Source organism: Onychostoma macrolepis, chromosome 23 (assembly GCF_012432095.1).
Source record: "Onychostoma macrolepis isolate SWU-2019 chromosome 23, ASM1243209v1, whole genome shotgun sequence".
In the NCBI taxonomy this organism is placed as follows: Eukaryota; Metazoa; Chordata; class Actinopteri; order Cypriniformes; family Cyprinidae; genus Onychostoma; species Onychostoma macrolepis.
This window is the reverse complement of record NC_081177.1, coordinates 23,888,048-23,907,682: the sequence shown is the minus strand read 5'-3', so window position 1 is coordinate 23,907,682 and position 19,635 is coordinate 23,888,048. Positions and strand designations below refer to the sequence as shown.

The following is a 19,635-nucleotide window of genomic DNA, read 5'->3' as shown; positions in this document are numbered from 1 at the left end:
ATATATTAATACATGTGCAATATATATTAATATATGTGCAATATATAATGTAATAAATTAGTACATATTATAATATTATGTCCTCATTTGTAAGTCGCTTTGGATAAAAGAGTCTGCTAAATGTCTAAATGTAAATGTAATGTAAATATATATATATATATATATATATACAGTATATATATATATATATATATATGCAATAATATTGCAATAACCAGATTTATATATTTATCATCAATAAATATATAATTTATTTACAACTTACTTTTTAATTAAATAATAGCTAGATATATTTTATCAGTTTAAATGTAATTTTCACCATTAACAGATTTACGCTGGTTCAAGCCATTTGAATAAATGTATTTTAAAAATGTGATTATTTAAATAAAATCAAATAGATTGCAAATAGTTAATAATAAACAATGCCAGGATTTTTTTAAGTGCAGAAATCTTACCCTTTTCATTTATTTATGACTGATAAATATGCATTTTGTTTGTCAGTTTATGTTAAAACTGTTTAAAATGGATGGAAATTTTATAATTAATTCAAATTACATAAATCTTAAATTTAAGCCTAAATATTTTTTGAGCACAGACAACCTTTCCATGAATAATTGCATATTTGCTTTCAAATACACGATACATGATTTTTTTTTTTTTTTGGTAAATATTTAGTAAATATTTGTTAAATGTTAATTTAATTTACAGACAGTCAGGGTAAATGCTTCTACAAGAGTACAAATGTTAAAATCAGCAAAATAGTGCTTGAGTGAAAATATAATTGTAATCTAAATCTGAAAAATTATTCATTCCGATATTAATGTGTTCATTTCGCGATTCAAGAAACAGACTTTGAATTCCAGATTTTCAAAGTGATACTGACATCAGCTATTTAACACATAATTTGACACCTATAACAATACATTGACTTACAGCCCTTACCAAAATTAACCATGGTTATACACTACAAATAAAACCAAAATACCATGATTACTATAGTTAAATCATGGTAACCACAAATTAACTATGGAATCTGTAGTAAAAATGTGGTTATACAACATGTATAATGTGGTTATACACTTTTACTATAATAAAACCATGGTTAATTTTCGTAAGGGTGTGGCTTATATAGACTATGGGTTATTTTTCAATGGATAAATCTGTTGGTAGCTGCAAAAAGAAATACTACTGCGCTAGACTGTAAAAAAAAAAGTATTAAACCAAGTCTTCACATCAAGAATACAGTAGTCTGCCATCAAAAGCACACGGAAGACTCAAAGCCAGAGTTTCCTCAGAGTCCCAGAACAAAGACAGGTGCAGTTTGGAAACAAGGTGAGGAGGCAGAGGCAGAGGAAGGGTCTGTGAGCGTCACAGATAGGAGGGGTGTATTAGACGAGCATCGCATTGGATGTGAAGGCAGGAAGGTGTGAGCTGCTCGGAGTGCTGCTGTAGCTGAGCGAGAGTCAGTCACCTGCCGCCACTGTTTCTCCGATCATGGACTAACGTTAGCGGAGTAGTTTGGCACATGACGGAGAGCAACGGGAACCACAAGCCAAAGGACTATCTACCTCGCTGCCTTCGCAACCATTGTAGAGTAGCTTAAGAGTCGGTCGCTATTTATGTTTATTTATATTTATTTATAACGCGCGCGTTTCGTATCTACATTGCACTGAATTTCGCGCCCCGATGCTTTTACATCAGTTCGTGAATGGGACGTTGGAAACGATGTATCCCAGTATTCAGAAAGACACGACTTTCACCAAGATCTTCGTCGGCGGTTTGCCGTATCACACCACAGACGCGTCGCTGCGAAAATACTTCGAGACTTTCGGCGACATCGATGAAGCCGTGGTGATAACGGACCGGCAGACGGGGAAATCCAGAGGATACGGCTTTGTGAGTAAAAAAATACCGTGCGTTCATTGTTGTTTTCATATAAACCTCAATAGCTTTTTAAATGATCGCGAAGAACAATAACGTTACTGTTTTTCTTGGTTTTTACTCTATAGGCTAGCTACTAAGTTCTTTGCGCAACGTTTAAATAGTAAATCGGACGTGTTTGTCTTTATCACAGAAGTTTTGAAAACACAATTGATCGTATAAAGAATAACAAACGCTATCGCTGTTGTGGACGTGAGCGCGGTGTTCGATTCCTCAATGAATTGTTCTTGAGAGTCGGATCGTTTGAACGATCGGTTTGATCCGGTTAACAAAACTGTACTGAACTATTTGTTCTCCGGTCAGCTGACTCACTGAACCGAGCAGTAATAAGGTAAAGAACTGTAAGTGAGCTGAGCTCATATTTTATTGACTTATGGCGAAAAGTAATTTGAGTAGCGGAAATGTTACAAATATGTTTGTTCTCCACTTTTGTATTATAGCTTTTTATTAACACGCATACAAAATAGAGCTGGTTTTAATATTATAACAAGGGACCATGTTGATATAAAAAAAATTGAACCGATTCTTTGAAGCGAATTGTTCAAAAGAATCGATTCGCAGAAGTGTATCGAACTTCGCTTGAATGAATCGCTCGTGCGCGTGCGGTCTCCAGGTGACAATGCCATCGTCGCGTGCCGCTGGCGCATGTCTTTGTTACAGTTGTGAAGAACAAAAGCCAGTAGATGTGCAGTAGAAACTCCTTTAATTTGCCTTGAAGCATATGCTAGTCACAAATGATGATCTGTATGCTTGCTATGAGCCTTTTTAATAGGCCTAAATGTTTTTTCCACCTAGTCCGATTTAGTGCTGAAGGATCTTAAATGTAATCCTTAGATATTGCGAGCTTTTCAGAAGCACAATATGCTCTTACATCGCATTGCTCCACAAGTGTGTGTGCCAGTGTGATGTTGAGAGTCACATGTGGGACCATAAGTGGATTATTTCTAAAAAAGCATGTCATCAATTATCTTCTTAGCCTCTTGGATGAAGTTTGAAAAGCAGGGTCTCAGATTTCTCAGAAGTGGCCCCTTTTAAATACTCCTTTTAAGCATTGTGAGTGGAAAGCGTGGTCCGGTCCAAGGGTTTATCTGCTGTGATATGCTGCAAGGCCAACCTCTGCTCACTTATAAGGAGGTTATGAGGGGCCCAGAGGAACGGCCCTAATGAGTGTTCAGCCAAACACATCTGACTGCGTTTATAATATCAAATGAGTGGCTTTCCCTGTATTTTCATTATTTTGCTTTCACTGGACCTCTTTGCATAGGCTATACAAGGGATCGTGTGATAACATGGTAAAGTGATGTTATCAAATGGTAATATCATGGTACTTTGATATATATGCATTAAAAGAACCCCATGGTACATATCAAATCACACCCTATATTACGGAATAAATACTGTAATAAAATAATTTATTAATTTACTGTAAATCAGCTTTAAAGTCTACAGGGATGTTTATTTTATTTTTTAAATATAGAATTATATAATTATACATAGCTTGTTTCTACTGTGGAATAAAAAAATAAAAGAATTGTGGGATAAAAAGTTGCATTACTTTTGATATTTTTTATTCTATGGTGGGGAAAAATAATTGTGAGATAATATAATAACTGCGAGAAAAACAAAGAATTTACATCAAGAATTTACGAGTTTATACTCGCAATTTTGAATTCTCAAAATTGTACGAAAAAAAGTTAAATTGTGAGATAAAATTGGCAAATACCTTTTTTTTTTTTTTTCTGTGGCAGAAATAGGCTTTATTACGTGTTAATGGTTCTAAATTAAAATTATCTTTCTAAAAGTAAAATATATTTTTACACTTTTTCTTTTGGTTTTGGATGAATATGATCTGCACGTGTTGACAGGTTTTTTGAGTTTCGCTCATATAGATACAAAACTGTATCGTGGTTTGCCTTCAAAAGCAGTTGGAAAGCACAGATAAGACCACACAGTTTCACTTCATGCTTTTTTTTTTTTTGTATGTCATCTGCCAAGGTGTAAACATGCACATTAGATAAACCGAAGGAGGCGGTGGGGGGTCTGGGGGGGAGGAAATAAAATAAACTGTGCAAGAGGGTGACAAATTTTGGTGGCTTTGTCGTAAATGATAGTCTTTAATATCCTGGCTGATACACTCCCTGTGTGGGAGGCCTTGTCTTAATAGCTGTATTCTGGAATAAGAAAAAGAGGGAGGGTTACCAGAAGAGTTCCCAGAAGATTACAACACAACCCTAATGTTTTCCCAACACGCTCACTGAGGCTTGTCGCCTCATTTACTAGCCTGGTTTTGTGACTACTGAGATAATAACATGGTCGCAGCTATATGTGTGTGTGCTTGTTTTGTTCATGTTCAGTCTGAGAGGCTCTCCACACAAGGGCTCTACAGAAACGAAGTGTACTCTCTTGTGTTTACCTGACAGAAACCAGATCCCATGAATTCTCCTCCTAACCGCTCACTCCGCTACTGCTACGGCTGTCTTTCTCGTTCCACCAGCCCTGGAGAACACAGCTGACACTGGGTCTCCACAGGGTGGGGCGTTTGTGTGTGTGTGTGTGTGTGTGTGTGTGTGTGTGTGTCTGTAGCCAAGAGCAGCTCAAACCTAATATTGCAGCGCACTAGAAGAGCATTTGTCACAGAGAGCCGAGCTGCGAAAACAAGTCAGCAGTTGAGGCTGCATAGCCGCTTCACAGAAATAACCATAAACCCCTTCTACTTAAGCAAACTGGCATGGTATTAATGCCATGCTTGTATTTATTAGATTAGTTTTAAGATGAAAGCCAATTTAAATGGGTTTTAAAAAAAAACTCATTTTTGGCAACATAAACTTTATAAATTGGATTGGAATGAAAAATAAACTATTATTATTTTTTCGTTGCAAATAAATAAATTAATAAATAAAATAAGAAATAAATGCATTTTTATGAGACAAGTTTAGGTTTATTAGACAACTATATATATATCAGGGGTGTTTCCTTCGAGGAGGCAAGGGAGGCAGTGTCTCCTCAAAATATTGGATGAGAAAAAAAAACATTTGTTGTACAAAAATAAAACTACGCCAAGTATTACAAAATACAACATTAAAAAGAGTATAAATCACTAATTTTTCTGAAGAAACTTTGTCCAACAGCGACAAATACAGAAAAATACAGCGAGAGTCAGTACTCTCTTGCCTCCCCTGAGCCCATTAAGTTTTAACAGACCCACTAAAGCATGTGGTGAGTTTGGTGGGGGGTAACTGAGAATGAATGAGGGAAAGTCACGTGAGAGGAGGCAATGCGTCCATTGCAATATGATTGGATATGACTGGTTCGGCTGTGATTGGTTCATGCAATAAATCCTGCCTCTTATGTTTGTGTGCATTCGCAAATCAGTCTGAATGAACAATATGATGGTGTTAATGGGAAGACTAATTTAAAAAAGTATCAACACACACTTAGATATAACCACTTAGTTACATTAAAATGAGACTTAAAATAGCATGAAAACATGTTCTGTGGGAGTAATCAGCTTGGTGAAATTTGAAGTAAATCTCTGTGACTGTGACCAATATTTACAGAGCTTTGATAGAACAAAGAGAAAACTATATTTAGAATTGTTTTTTTTTTCTTTTTTCTGATAGTGTAAGTAATGTTTATTTAATGTTTAATTCAATTAATTTACATTTGATTTAAAAAAAACAACTTTGGAATTTTCCTCCTTATTTCAGAACACCACTGAACAACACTGATATATATATATATATATATATATAGAAGTTGAGATAACCTTGAATCTCAAAAAGGTCAAATTTGAATTTTTTTTATTGCATTCAGGTAGGGCTGCAGGATAAATCGCATGTGATTGTCATGCTCATCTCGCCAGTAAAGCCGGTTCTGTGATTAGTAGTCAATCTCCATCACGTGCTTTCAGATGGCACGGCATTTAATACACAGAGCTGAAGTTCTCTGACTAGCTACGCAATATCGCATTCATCCAATGCGATTCAGCTGCGAATATGAACGCGATATTGCGTAGCTTCTCAGTAATCTACGGCTCTGTGTATTAAATGCCGCGCCATCTGAAAGCACGTGATGGAGATTGACTACTAATCACAGAACCGGCTTTACTGATCAGATGCACATGACAATCACATGCGATTTATCCTGCAGCCCTACATTCAGGTAGAGCAAATCATGCAGAAGAAATTGTATATTGTTTTACTAAGCATAATAGACATGACGATCACTCTGTGCTGTTACTGATTTCACATGTGAAGGAGGTGTTTCTAAAAGGCACAGTGGAGTGTACGTTTACACAACAGCAATTGTACTAAAAACGGAAAACATTTTCCTTTTTAAAAAGTTGTGCAGATGACAATGTTGTCAAAATGATCCCCTTTAACACAAATCTGAGAAAATGACTAAACATGCTGTATTTTCATGCCAGGCCAGTAGGTGGCAACATACGAAGACTATGCGTCTGTGCACATACCTATAGACTGAACACATGATACGCTTTGCATGACATAACTGTTTTCACAAATTCACACTGAGAAGATAATGGTATTGTTTTCAAAAACATGCACTTTGAAACCGTTTTCAAAAGTTTGCATTTCCAGGCTCCCAAAACGCTGTTGTCATGTAAATGAACAGCCAAAATGTAAACGGTTTTCAGTTTTCATTTGAAAATAACATAATGTAAATGGCCCCTAAGCTTATAATATGGTCATATAGAATTATAAAAATAATGCAAACAGTTTGACAAAAAAGTGAAAAAAATGTATGAAATGGCTCAACAAATAGCCTCAAAAATCACACTCATTCATAATGCGTCTGTACTTCATTTGTCTCTTTCTTCTTCAGGTCACTATGATAGATAAAAATGCAGCTGAGAGAGCTTGTAAAGATCCCAACCCTATTATTGATGGACGCAAAGCTAATGTCAACCTGGCGTACCTCGGGGCCAAACCACGCAGCCCACTGACAGGTAAATACCAGATACAAGCTTTAAACGTACTCAAAATAGGGTACTTACCTTTTAAATCCTATAGTTATCTATTGTTCTGTCACTTTCAAAGGCTAAGTGTGTAATTTAAGCACCACAGAAATGCAAAAATAATGACTGTTTTCTCACCATTCCCCCATCTGCCGTTGGTCTGTCAAACAAATAAGTCTGTCCCAAACTCAGATAATGTTGCTGTGTCAAGCTGGTGGGGATGTTCAAACAAACACAACAGTGTTTTGAAAGTGATTCATTCTGTTTATTCAATTCTGTTGTGATTAATAAATTATACACTTCCCCTTTAAGAATTCTAAAGCTGTTTTAAGTTTTTTTGCCCTTATATGGAAAAGCAGTTGTTGCAGCTTTTTCTTGTTGACACTTTCGCTGTGGATGATTCATACTGGCAAAAACTGATGTATGTTTTCATCATATCATGCTCTCTGTATCATAATAATTTTTTGTACTCTAACACACAACTCGCTCTGGCTGCCACACACACAATATCACACTTATTTTAACGGGTTGTTTGACGGGTTAAGCCTGTCAAGAATTTACTGCCATCCTACATTTGCATCTATGCATGTGTGTGAATGCATTGGCAGAAAGTAATATATATTCAGTCAGCACATCTGTCTGTCCGTTCGCCCTCCAACTTTGCATTTCTGTGTGTGTGATATGTGAGAAAGAGGAAGGGTATTGTGGAGGGAACCTAAAACATGTACACCTGTCCTAACACAACATATTCACTCAGGAAAAGTGGATTATTTTGGCCCCTGCTCTTGTTCTCGTCCAAACATGTTTGAAACGGCAGTCCTGTATCATTGTGTCTCTCTCTCTTTCCTCTGCCGTTGCAGCCATCGTCACATGACTCACGCCTCGATGTACTGTTTTTTTCAGGCTTACATGTTACTCTGGAAAACATATTGTTCAAGCACATTTTAGTTCAAGAGTGAATGACAAATAAAGATCATTAAAAGAAGAAATCTTAATTTAAAAAAATATATATAGTTAAAATACGATGCCAAGTTCTTGGAATAACATTTATATGACATTTATAAATTAATAATATTTCTATTTAAGTTTGTGATTTTAGTAATTCTACTTAAACTTATTTTATGTTATTTTGCTTATTTTTGCAAAATGTTTGTTAAAGGTTTTTTTAAGCTAATTTTTTTATATATGTTCTATTTCAATGATAACCAGGATCATAAAATAAAGAAATCATTAAATAAATTTAAAAAATCAAGCTAAGTGCCAAGTTCTTAACAATGTTAAAATCAATGTTGAAAAGTAAAACAATATGTATATATTATTAGTAATATATTATTTATATTTCTGTTTAGTTGTAGTCATTTCTAGTATTTCAAATTATTTCAGTTCTTAGTTCAGTTAAATGATTGTTATAATGAATATTTTCAGTTATATTATTTATTATAAAGACTATTTTTATAAGTTAAATTATTTTATATATATATTATTATATATTTATATTTTATTTCAGCTTAAATAAAACAGAATAAAAATAAAATAAAATGATTAATAGTTATTAAATAATAGTTTTAGTTTAGTTAACACATATTCATTATGCAATGATTTGCAGATTAATATTTTTGCAAATTATAATAATAATTAAAAAAACTATATTTATATTTACAAATTATGCCAAGCTATACTGGTCCCAAAGCCTTTTCCACAATAATTTCAGGCTATTAATTCCAGGTTATTAATATAATTAACAGCTATTAATTAAGCATTTTATTATTTATTACAAATTGTGGACCATCTATACGTTTTTTGATAAAAATTACAAAATTAAATTAAAGTCATAAATTAAAAGCATGCTCAGTTATTTTCTGTATTTGAATAACACTGCTCCACCATACACAGAACTAAATGTTACGTCACTGACCTGTGTATAATGAACATAAAACTGAGAGAAGAAAGCTTTTTTTGTTGATAGACATAGAAAAAGACAAGTTGAATTATGTTCACCATAAGGTTTATGTAAAGGGTAAAGTGTGCTTATGCAAATACTGCAGTGCTACAGAAGAGGCTGTTGAGCATGCCGTGCCAGTCTTGTGTGTGTGTGTGTTGAATGGGCATCCAGGCGAGAGATGTTTCTGATCTGTGTCCGGGCAGATACACTGTTACGCTGCAGAACAGACAGCCTGGAGTTTTTCACATGAGTGACTTCATGAGAGCATGCAGACAGGACGAGAGGAAAGAGAAAAAACAAAAACAAAAGTGCATATTTGGTGAATGGAGCGAATGAGTGCCAATTAAAACCTAAAGAGTGTGCGGTTGTGGAGGACACAGAATTACAAATGTGCATCATGAATGTCAAACACAGGGCAAGCAGAAAACTGGAGAATGAATGTCTCAGAGGGCAAATGTCCAGAGAAGATAGTCAAATAATTATGTAGCGTTTGTCATCTGTTCCATTCAATTTCTGCTGCTTAACAACCATAAACCTTCATTTATTGCCAAGACGTCTTAAAGGGGTGTTCTGGGTTCAAAATGTTAAAAGAAGCTGTCGACAGCATTGACTCCTCCCTTAGTTTGTAACAAACAAAAAGCACATGTACAGTACTGCACTTAAAATAGGAGTCTATGTGGCAAAACTTTTGACTTTCGTGCAGCTTGTATTTTTGTACTTATTAATGGTCAACCGATATGGATTTTTTGATGGCTGATCTTAGGAAGCCAGTGGCCGATGGCCGATAACATCAGGTCAAGGGACCGCCAATGAAAATTAGCTTTTGAGCTGACTTTGGTGCATTTACATTCATGAATGTTGATTAATGTATACGGACTCTTTTTGAAATTAAGTTAAATAAAAATTTAATTAATCAAAAAATATATTTTAAAGATTAAAAAAAAAAAAAAACATGCTGCAATAATAATTTGAAAATGGTTCAATATGAAAAAATGTGAACTTGATCAAATAAAAGTCCTGTTTTTGACACTCGACCAAACCCAAAATCTTATCAGCCAATGCCAGTAATTAATGCTGATACGTTTGCCTTGGTGTATTAATATTAATATTGTGATCGTATTCATTTTTCCATATAAAATTAGTTATTTTTGCTGTAAAGCTCAATAAATCATCCTTTTAGTAGTGGAACTGTTTCAGGCAGATGAATTTCCGGTTATAACAGCCCCTTTGCGTTCTGTCTTTGGGTTTTATGTGGTCATATTTTGAACGGATGGAATAGTTTTATGATAACACGTATAGTAATTCGGTTTTGTGGCTATTTTTTCCAAATCGTGTGTATTTCGACATGCCTTGCAATATCTTGACCCTTTACAAAATTAACTTCCATGTGCGAATAATATTTGTTTGTTTTTACAAACTGGAGGATGAGTTGAAATTTTATTTTAAATTTGGGTCGTTCCTGTAAAGGAATAGTTCACCCCCCGAAAATATTATAATTTCACAGTTCATAGTGAACATTCAGAATCCAAAAAGGACCAAAAAAAAACTGCAGCTTGAGGAAAGCTAGACATATGTATTGTAGTTGTACTAAAAAAGCAGGTGGCATCCCAAACAAGATTTTTTCAAAATTTCTTCTTTTGGGCTCCACAAAATAAAGTCAGTCAGTCATATAGGTTTGGGACGAAATTAAACTCATCATTTCCTCGCCCTCATTTGTGGGTGAACTCTCAGAAGCAGATTTCAATCTCTTGTTTTGCTCTTGTTGTCACAGGATACTCGACTGGAGTACAGCAGGTTCATCCAGCCCTGATCCAGAGGCAGTATGGGTAAGCATCTCTTCTCATTCTGCTAATGTCAGGGGTGAGGGAATAACATGAAATCCTAGCACGACCCCTCAGAAACAGTCCTGTCAAAACTGCAGTTTCATTTAGCCCAAAACTGTCAGTTATTCTTAACAATCAGGCTTCTTCCTCTCACACATCCCGTCTCTGCTCGTCTCACTCAGATCTGAGGACGCGAGCGTGAACGTTAGTGCAGCTCTTCCTCAGTATTTGTTGTCGTGTGTTTACAGTAGCGTCCGCGGTTTATGTTCATCTCTCTGCCTCCTTCCCAAATTCTCTCTCTTACTGTCACTCGGTCTCGGTTTCTCTCTTTTTTCTCTCTTCCTCTTTCTGTGTTTCCCTCTTGGTATCTTTCTGACTGCATTTCTCTTTCTTTTACTTTCTCGACTCTCTGTCTCTCTTCCCTATCCTGTTTGACCTGTTTGTCTGTCAGTTAGGTCGCCACCTGCCTCAAGTCTGCTAAACAGCCAGGTGCTATGCAAAACAAACCTTCGTCTCTTTCTCTCTCTACACATGTTTCTTGTTCCCTATCCCACCCACACATACTAACCAACATCCGAATCATATTTTACATATATTTCATTAAAAAACGAAATTCTCAAACCCGTTGTTTTTTCTACACAAAGGTAGATCTTAAGTCATAAGTGCTTCATTTATGATTGTTATGATTTAAGATTCTTAAAAAAAGCTTTTTGGAGCATGACAAATTTCTATGGAAAATATAATATTGTATTTATGGTCTAAGATGCATAATTTCCTGAAGATGCTCAATTTTAATTGTCAGTTAATATAATAATATACACTACTGTTTGGGCTTGCTAAGATTTTTTATGTTTTTGAAAGAAGTGACTTGTATGCTCAACAACGTAAAATAGTTAAAATACAGCTAAATAGTAATATTGTGAAATATTATTAGTAATTTGGGCTAAATTTATGATTGTTATGACTTTTATTGTACTTTTGTGGTGCTGTTTTGAGCTTGACAACTTTCATTGGATAAAAAGAGGTGCAAAAATGTTAGAATATATCATTTTTTTATTATTATTAACAATAATGAATGCACTACTGTACAAAAGTCTGGGGTCAGGACACATTAAGTTGATTAATAAAGACATATTGTTTTATATATATATATATATATATATATATATATATATATATATATACTACAAAGTATTCAAACAACCCTGAAAAAATATGCATCATGGTTTCCACACAAATATTAAGCAGCACAACTAATTTGCAATATTGATCATAATGAAAAATGTTCTGTCATCATTTAATCACCCTCATGTCGTTCCAAAACTGTAACTTTCTATATTGTGGAAAAGACGAATGAGGTCCAAAAAAAAACAGACTCCATTGGCTTTCATTGTGTATGGACAATCAAAGAGACATTTTTCATACAGGTTTGGAACGACATAAGGAGTAAATGATGGATTTTCATTTTTCAGTGAACTGTATCTTCAAGGTAACTTAAGATATTGTCTGTTCTGATTAGGATCAGTATTGGCTCTGAACAAAGCATCCATTGTCAGTTTTGCTATATATGAGGCTCAGTTAGTCAGTGAGTAGCATGTCCTTGTTGAGAGGAAGACGCTCCTGCTGTCGTTGTGGGTTGGCACTCTCGCCATCTGTTGGCTGGCATTAGAGGGATTTCTCCCGTCTGGGGAGTCGGGTGTTGGTGTTGGGGCTTCCTGAGGTAGGAGGCTTTATCAGGGTGCAGGAGATGGGGATTACGAGAGCAGAGGGTGCCGCTAACAAACCCCCTGTGGTTGGGGGTTGGGTGTTTGCCAGGAGGTCTGCCTGCTGAACCAGCACAATGAGGATCAAACTACTTGAGCATCTCAGATTCACATACACGCTCATGTCTCTCCTACACCGTCAGCTTGTCAAAGATAAACTTTATCCCCGAAATGAAATTTGTCTCGGGCAAAGTGTTACGGTGTTGCTCTAAACAATAATACATTCAATAACGTGCCTCGAACCAAATATATGTTCACTGACATCTGACCTTTATCACTTGGTGGCGACAGTCACACCACTCTACCAGCGAGCAGCCATGTGACATTGTTGATAATCTAGTATTAATAATATTTCATGATTCATGTATAAATGTTTTTGAAAGTAGTCTCTTTTGCTCACCAAGGCTGCATTTATGTGATCAAAAATACAGTAAAACAGCAATACTGTAAAATATTATTACAATTTAAAATAAGTGTTTTCTATTTGAATATATTTTAAAATGTAATTTATTTCTGTGATCAAAGCTGAATTTTCAGCATCATTACTCCAGTCTTCAGTGTCACATGATCCTTCAGAAATCATTCTTATAGGCTGATTTGCTGCTCAGGGAAATTTCTTATTATCAGTGTTGAACAGTTGTGCTGTTTCAAATATTTGTGGAGATCTTTGAATTTGGATTTTCTGATGAATAGAAAGTTTAAAATAACAAAATTTATTAGAAATATAAATCTTTTTGATCAATTCCTTGCTATGGAAGCCTGTTCCAGCCATTGAATAAAAAAATACAGATTTTTTTTTTCTCAGAATTGTGTAATATAAACTTGCAATTGTGAGATAAAAAGTCACAATTACCTTTTTTATTCAGAAACAGGCATCCATGCATTGCTGAATACAAGTAATTTCTTTCCATTTTTTTTCTATTCTCTGGATAGAAAGAAAAAAATATTATTTATGTTTTACACATTTGTTGTGTTTTTAGGGTTATGCATATTCATTTCAGACAGCTGTGAATCTCTGTGCCCTATAATGTCACACAAGCTCTCATTTAAGCAGCGAGTGACGTGACAAGGGTGGCCTTCTCCCAAATCGCCCCCTTCACTAATTCATCAGTAATTTACTGATTGCGCTGTTTGTTTCTGTGTTTGACTGGTAAGATATGACCTTTAAAAACCCCTCTGTCTCTCTGTCTCTTGCTGTCTCTACCCCACACCCAACAGCTGGGGCTGCTAAAAGTGATATTCTGCTCTAGGCATGACAGCACGACCTAAGATCATTCGTCCTTCCTCTTTGTCGTCATAATTTGCTCTCCCTTCCGCATCTCTTCATTTCTCTTTGTGCTTCTGCTCTTTGTCGCTCTCATGCACAGAAGAAAAGGCTTCCTGCATCCCCACATCAACAGAACCACCTAAATAAATTACAGATAAACACTCAAACATACTAAAATATCACAGATATTGTGTTTTTAACACTGATAAAAACACGTACGCTGCAAAACCTAGTGAGCTGTCTGCAGACACAGCATTTAATGAAATCAAGATGGACAATTCTTAAAATTGAATATTTAAGTGTTTATTATAAATGATTTATCCATGCACATCATTACTTTTCTTTTTTTTTTCAATTTCATGTGCCATTGTAATCTTTAACCAAATATATTAACTTTCTCTAATGATGCATACACTTTTGAATGCAAGATAATTTAGCAAAAATTATATTTTAGTCAGTCGCTCCATCTGAAGATCCGTTTTCCAAAATGAACCAAAAGACCTGTACAGAAAATGTTCAGTACAAATACGCCTACCATTGCATCCCTGTTATTCACACTATTTATGGGGCATGCAGTGTTTCAAATCAGGCTACATTTACATTAATCCAGATACATGTGAAAATGTCCCACTAGCATTTTACAAAAGTTTCTCATTCACAGTGAAACATCAGGAAAGGCTAAATTCACCTTATTGCGCGTTTATAAAACCTCTTACACTCACTGAGATGATATAGCTGAATAACAAAACTGACATAATACTGGTAGAAACATTGATATCTATCAGAAAACATGTGTCACATCACTAAATGTGACCCTGAAATACAAAACCAGTCATAAGGGTCAATTTTTTTAAATTGTTATGATAGGGCAATATTTGGCTGATATACAACTATTTTAATATCTGGAATCTGAGGGTGCAAAAAAAAAAAAAAATCAAAATCAAAATATTGAGAAAATCACCTTTAAAGTTGTCCAAATGAAGTTTTTAGCTATGCATATTGCTAATCAAAAATGAAGTTTTGATATATTTACGGTGGGAAATTTACTAAATATCTTAATGGAAGATTTTTGGCATTAAAAAAAATCAATAATTTTGACCCATACAATGTATTGTTGACTATTGCTACAAATATACCTGTGCTACTTATGACTGCTTTTGTGGTCATAAATATGCATCATCCTTCAAATACTTGTTTTCATAGTCCATACTCCAATAGGAAAACGGCATTTTGAAATTTATGCACTTGGGAAAGCATTTTCAAAAGCTCTGTTTTCACCATATCAGTGTGGACAGAAGGCAAAAACGCAGAGAATATGATGTGTTTTCAAATGTATCCAGATTAGTGTGCATGAAGTCTCAGTCACTAATGAGGTTACATCTTCGTTAGCAAGCAGTGGTTCTCAGTCAAGTCCTGTACTACGCCAGCACTCCACATTTTCGATTTCTTCCTTATTTAACAGTTGCAAAGTACGAGAAGTGAACATCTAAGAGAAATCGGATGATTGGATGGAAGCAGATCTGAATGTGAGGTCAAAAAATGTGAAAAACATGCATAAAGATAGGGTGAATTTTAATTAAACTTAATTTTTTTAATCAAGTCAACCCAATAAGTTTATCTAAGGGTTAGAAGGCTTCTACGTAGGCAGCACAGAGCTTAAGACACACACTCATTTCCAACTAATTTGTAGCAATCAGTTGGCCCTATTTTGTCAGTCCTCACACCCTTGTCAGCTTTGGTTTTTTTTATTTTGCCTTGTCTCTGTCTCTCTCTCTCCTCCTCCTCCTTGTCTCTCTCAATCCCTCCGTTTCCCTATCTGCATTAGCGTTTGCTAGGATGAATAGGGTCAGTAAGGACGGCAGACTCAGTTGATTTGCCTACTCCACAAAGCCTCTGTCAGACCCTATAAATCATCCTTCAGCCCAGGACGCCAGCGAGGGACTGGCAGACGAGTGACACTGCGGCTGTGTGCGTGTGTGTGAGGGGAAGTGTATGCTGCTGCAGATGTGTGAGTGTGTTCGGCTGTGTATGAGGATGTTGCCGGCTTGGTGTTTTCAATATTTTGAGCTCAGTGTCAGCGGCCCCTCTGGGTTCCTCTTTGTTTTTGAAGAAGGCTCATGGGTGTGAGCTGTGGGTAGCAGCCTCCGGTCTCTCTTTCTGTCTCTGTAGCGGTTCGGTTTGCTGTGATGTTGGCTATAATATCATCAGGCAGAAACTCACGAGAAATATTAATGAGGTCAGTGAGCAGGTCAGTTTGAAGAGCAGAGTAGCTGCACTTATAATAATACACCATGTTTATTCATGTTACAGTTACATTACACTGCTGTTCAAAATTTTGGGTCAGTACGATGTAACAAGGATGTATTATATTAATCAAAATGAGAGTAAAGATGTAATGTTACAAAAATGTTACACTATTTCAAATAAATACTGTTCTTTTTGAACTTTGTTCATCAGAGAATCTTGATTCATTTTCAAACCTTAAACCATCAAACTTTTATTTTGATGAGAAAAAAAAAACGCAGAGATACCCTAAAGCTTCTCTTCTGTTGATAAGTGATCAGGTCATGGAGACGGTGGCCACAAATTCACATTAAAGCAACTCAAACTCAGAGCAGGCGCAGTGATGCAGTTTGTGTGGAGCAGCATTTACTGTGAACCGAGCCGCTCTGAGACACTGGAATCACCAAATCATGAGCTGCTCGTGTGTAAATCAACACAGTGCCGTGCTTCACTCTGAAACACGCAGCATGTATATTTAAAGGGTTAGTTCACCCAAAAATTCAAATTAGCCTATGTTTTACTCACCCTCGAGGCATCCTAGGTGTGTATGACTTTCTTCTTTCAGACGAATCCAATCAGAGTTATATTAAAAATTGTCCTGGCTCTTCCAAGCGTTATCATTGCAGTGCGTGGGTGTTTCTGTTCAACAGTCCACAAGACGTCAAATAAAGTGCGTGCATCCTAGCATCATAATAAAACGTCCCTCACACGGCTCCGGGGCGTGAATAAAGGCCTCCTGTAGCGAATCCATGCATCTCTCTCACTTCATCTAACCGTGGTACGCGGAAACCATTCTGGAGGATAACGCAGGACGTTGGCGTTGCGTGATTAGTGACGAACGTGAAGAGAGAACAAAAAACGCCAGTCATGAATTAGAAGCACAAAGCGAGGATTTGTAAAGAAAAATGTCAGAGGATTTCGATATAAGCCAAGAGGAGACTGGTTTTCATTTGCTAAAGTAAGGAAACTTTGTTTCCTTTGCTCCTGTAAACAAACTCGCGAGACTAACATATCTCAGAGGCGCGTGACGCATACGTCCTACGTCATCCGCCGGAACGACTTCCGTGTACAACAGTCAGCGGAAGTGAGGGAAAAGTGTTTATTACGTTTGAAATATAGATATTTATCTTACAAAAACACATGGATTCGCTACAGGAGGCCTTTATTCACCCCCCGGAGCCGTGTGATAGGGGTGTCAAAATTAATCGATGCATCGCGATGCGGACGTGAACGATTCTGCATCAATGCAGTAATGGACCATAATCGATTGTAGCCTATGACGTCATTCGCATACGCGCTTGTCACTCGAGTATTAAAAATGCACTCTCTATTTTAAAATCTGAGCTTGGCTTTTTCCCGCGTATGGCACCCACTGCAATGATAACGCTTGGAAGAGCCAGGACAATTTTGAATATAACTCCGATTGGATTTATCTGAAAGAAGAAAGTCATATACACCTAGGATGCCTCGAGGGTGAGTAAAGCACAGGCTAATTTTCATTTTTGGGTGAACTAACCCTTTAATTAACCAAATTGCAGCCTTCGCGATCTGATAATTGCACTAAGCCATTATTGCGATTTCAGTTTTTATTTACAATAATCCCTAGATAATATTTAACTCTCTCTCTCTCTCTGTGTTTGTCTTCGCAGACTCAGCCAGCCGTATGTTTATCCTCAGGCCTTCCTGCAGCCCAGTCTGGTTCTGCCCGCACAGGTCAGCTCCAGCGCCACGACCCCGTACCTAGACTTCAGCACTGCCTACACTCAGTACGCCTCCTCGGCCTTCGAGCAGTATCCCTACGCGCCCTCGCCAGGCTTCCTGAGCTACATGTATCCTCCAGGCACCCCCGGGCCCTCCTCCGCCACAAACACCCCCGTCCCCACAGCCCTCCCCTCCATCGGAGGCGCCCCTAGCGCAACCTTCATCCAGATCCCTCCTCATCAGCTCCACGCTGACCGCCTGTAGATCAGGCCACAGGGACCCACCGAGTATGCTGATATTGCACTAGAACATCAACATTTTGGGACAGGGAACTGTGACATCATCAGCCTGAGACTGGGGTCGAATACAAAAGGGCTTCAAGTTATTCTGCTTTTCATGAACCCTAAGTTTATGGACTTTTACACTGACTGGTTACTCTTTATGATTAATAATTATATATTATTGGTAGAAGATGTTGAATAACCAATATTAGATGAATAAATGGCGGATTGCAGGGTTGTAATGCAGAAGGGTCCAATGAATTGAGAAGAAACGAGAGGTTATACACACACAACCGTTCAAACGTTTGGGGTCGGTAAGATTTTCTAATGTTTTTGAAAGACGTCTCTTATGCTCACCAAGCCTGCATTTATTTAATTAAAAATACAGGAAAAACTGTAATATTGTGAAATATTATTACAGTTTAAAATAACTGCTTTCTATTTTAATATGTTTTACAATGTAATTTATTTCTGTGATGCAAAGCTGAATTTTCAGCATCATTACTCCAGCCTTCAGTGTCACACGATCCTTCAGAAATCATTCTAATATGCTGATTTGCTGCTCAAGAAACATTTCTAAATATTATTATCAATGTTGAAAACAGCTTCATATTTTTGTGGAAACTTTTTAAGGATTCTTTAATGAAGAGAAAGTTCAAAAGAACAGCATGTTATTTCAAATACAAGTGTTTTATAAAAAATATAAATGTCTTTGCTTCCACTTTCTATCAATTTAATGCGTCCTTGCTGAATAAAAGTATTAATTTCTTTCAAAAAAAGAAAGTTCCTGACCCCAAACGTATGAATGCTAGTGTGTATATATGCCGCTTAGAGTGGCAGTTTTTTAAGTTTGGATGGTGTGCATCTCTGCAGGAATATCTGTTAAGCACAAAGCCTTAGAGACTTCTCCAGTTTTTTTATTTTATATAGCTGTTCTTATGACACACATGTGCTTCCCTTCTATCTGAGCGAAAATATGTGAATTTTTTAACCAGACTTTTTCCAAGAATAGATAACTTTTCTAGAAATGTAGCATTGCAAAGGATTTGTAATTCTGCTTATCACTATCACCTCTGTCAAATGTCTCTTCCATCCCTGTAGTTCCTTTCCTCGAGATTCCTCGCAATCTTAAGTAGCTCCACATAGATTGTAACGACATTAATCCAGCATTCAGTAACACATGGATTCGAGATGCGCTGTAGCTCGCCTGTGAATAATCATGAGGTAATAGACACTGAAACATTGAGTATTAATCATATTCTAATTCTGTTTCATCTGTGATGCTTTTTAGACTCTGTTTTGGTCTGCTAAAACGACAAATGAAAGAGTATTGTGACAAATGTCAGTGGTTGCTTTTGGTATCGCTCCACGGATGACACTACAGGACAAAATGCCAACAGGAACATGCAGAAAAACTTGAGAAAAGTCTTGATTGATGAAACGTTTGGACAGCACAAGAGGACATATTGCCAGGACAATCGGTTTGTTTTCACAAGAACAGTGTTGCCATTAATCTGCCCTGAGACACTCAACTCAAAATATGAAAATACCTTACAGTGAAAGCCACAAGACCAGAACATGCAAAACAAGTAATAAAGTCAATTTGCAAAAACTGACCTTCACTTATGTGGTTATTTTGAAGTCTGTGTATGTTTTACT

The 19,635-nt window shown here is 36.4% G+C and overlaps 1 protein-coding gene across 1 annotated transcript; it reads left to right on the top strand.

The window, feature by feature from the left end:
* The first annotated feature begins 299 nt into the window (after nucleotides 1-299).
* On the top strand, nucleotides 300-19,592 carry rbm38 (RNA binding motif protein 38). The gene is made up of 4 exons (XM_058764177.1): nucleotides 300-1,896; nucleotides 6,784-6,907; nucleotides 10,630-10,684; nucleotides 17,644-19,592. The coding sequence occupies exons 1-4, from the start codon at nucleotides 1,687-1,689 to the stop codon at nucleotides 17,957-17,959; spliced, it is 705 nt and encodes a 234-aa protein (XP_058620160.1). The 5' UTR covers nucleotides 300-1,686; the 3' UTR covers nucleotides 17,960-19,592.
* The last annotated feature ends 43 nt before the right edge of the window (nucleotides 19,593-19,635 follow it).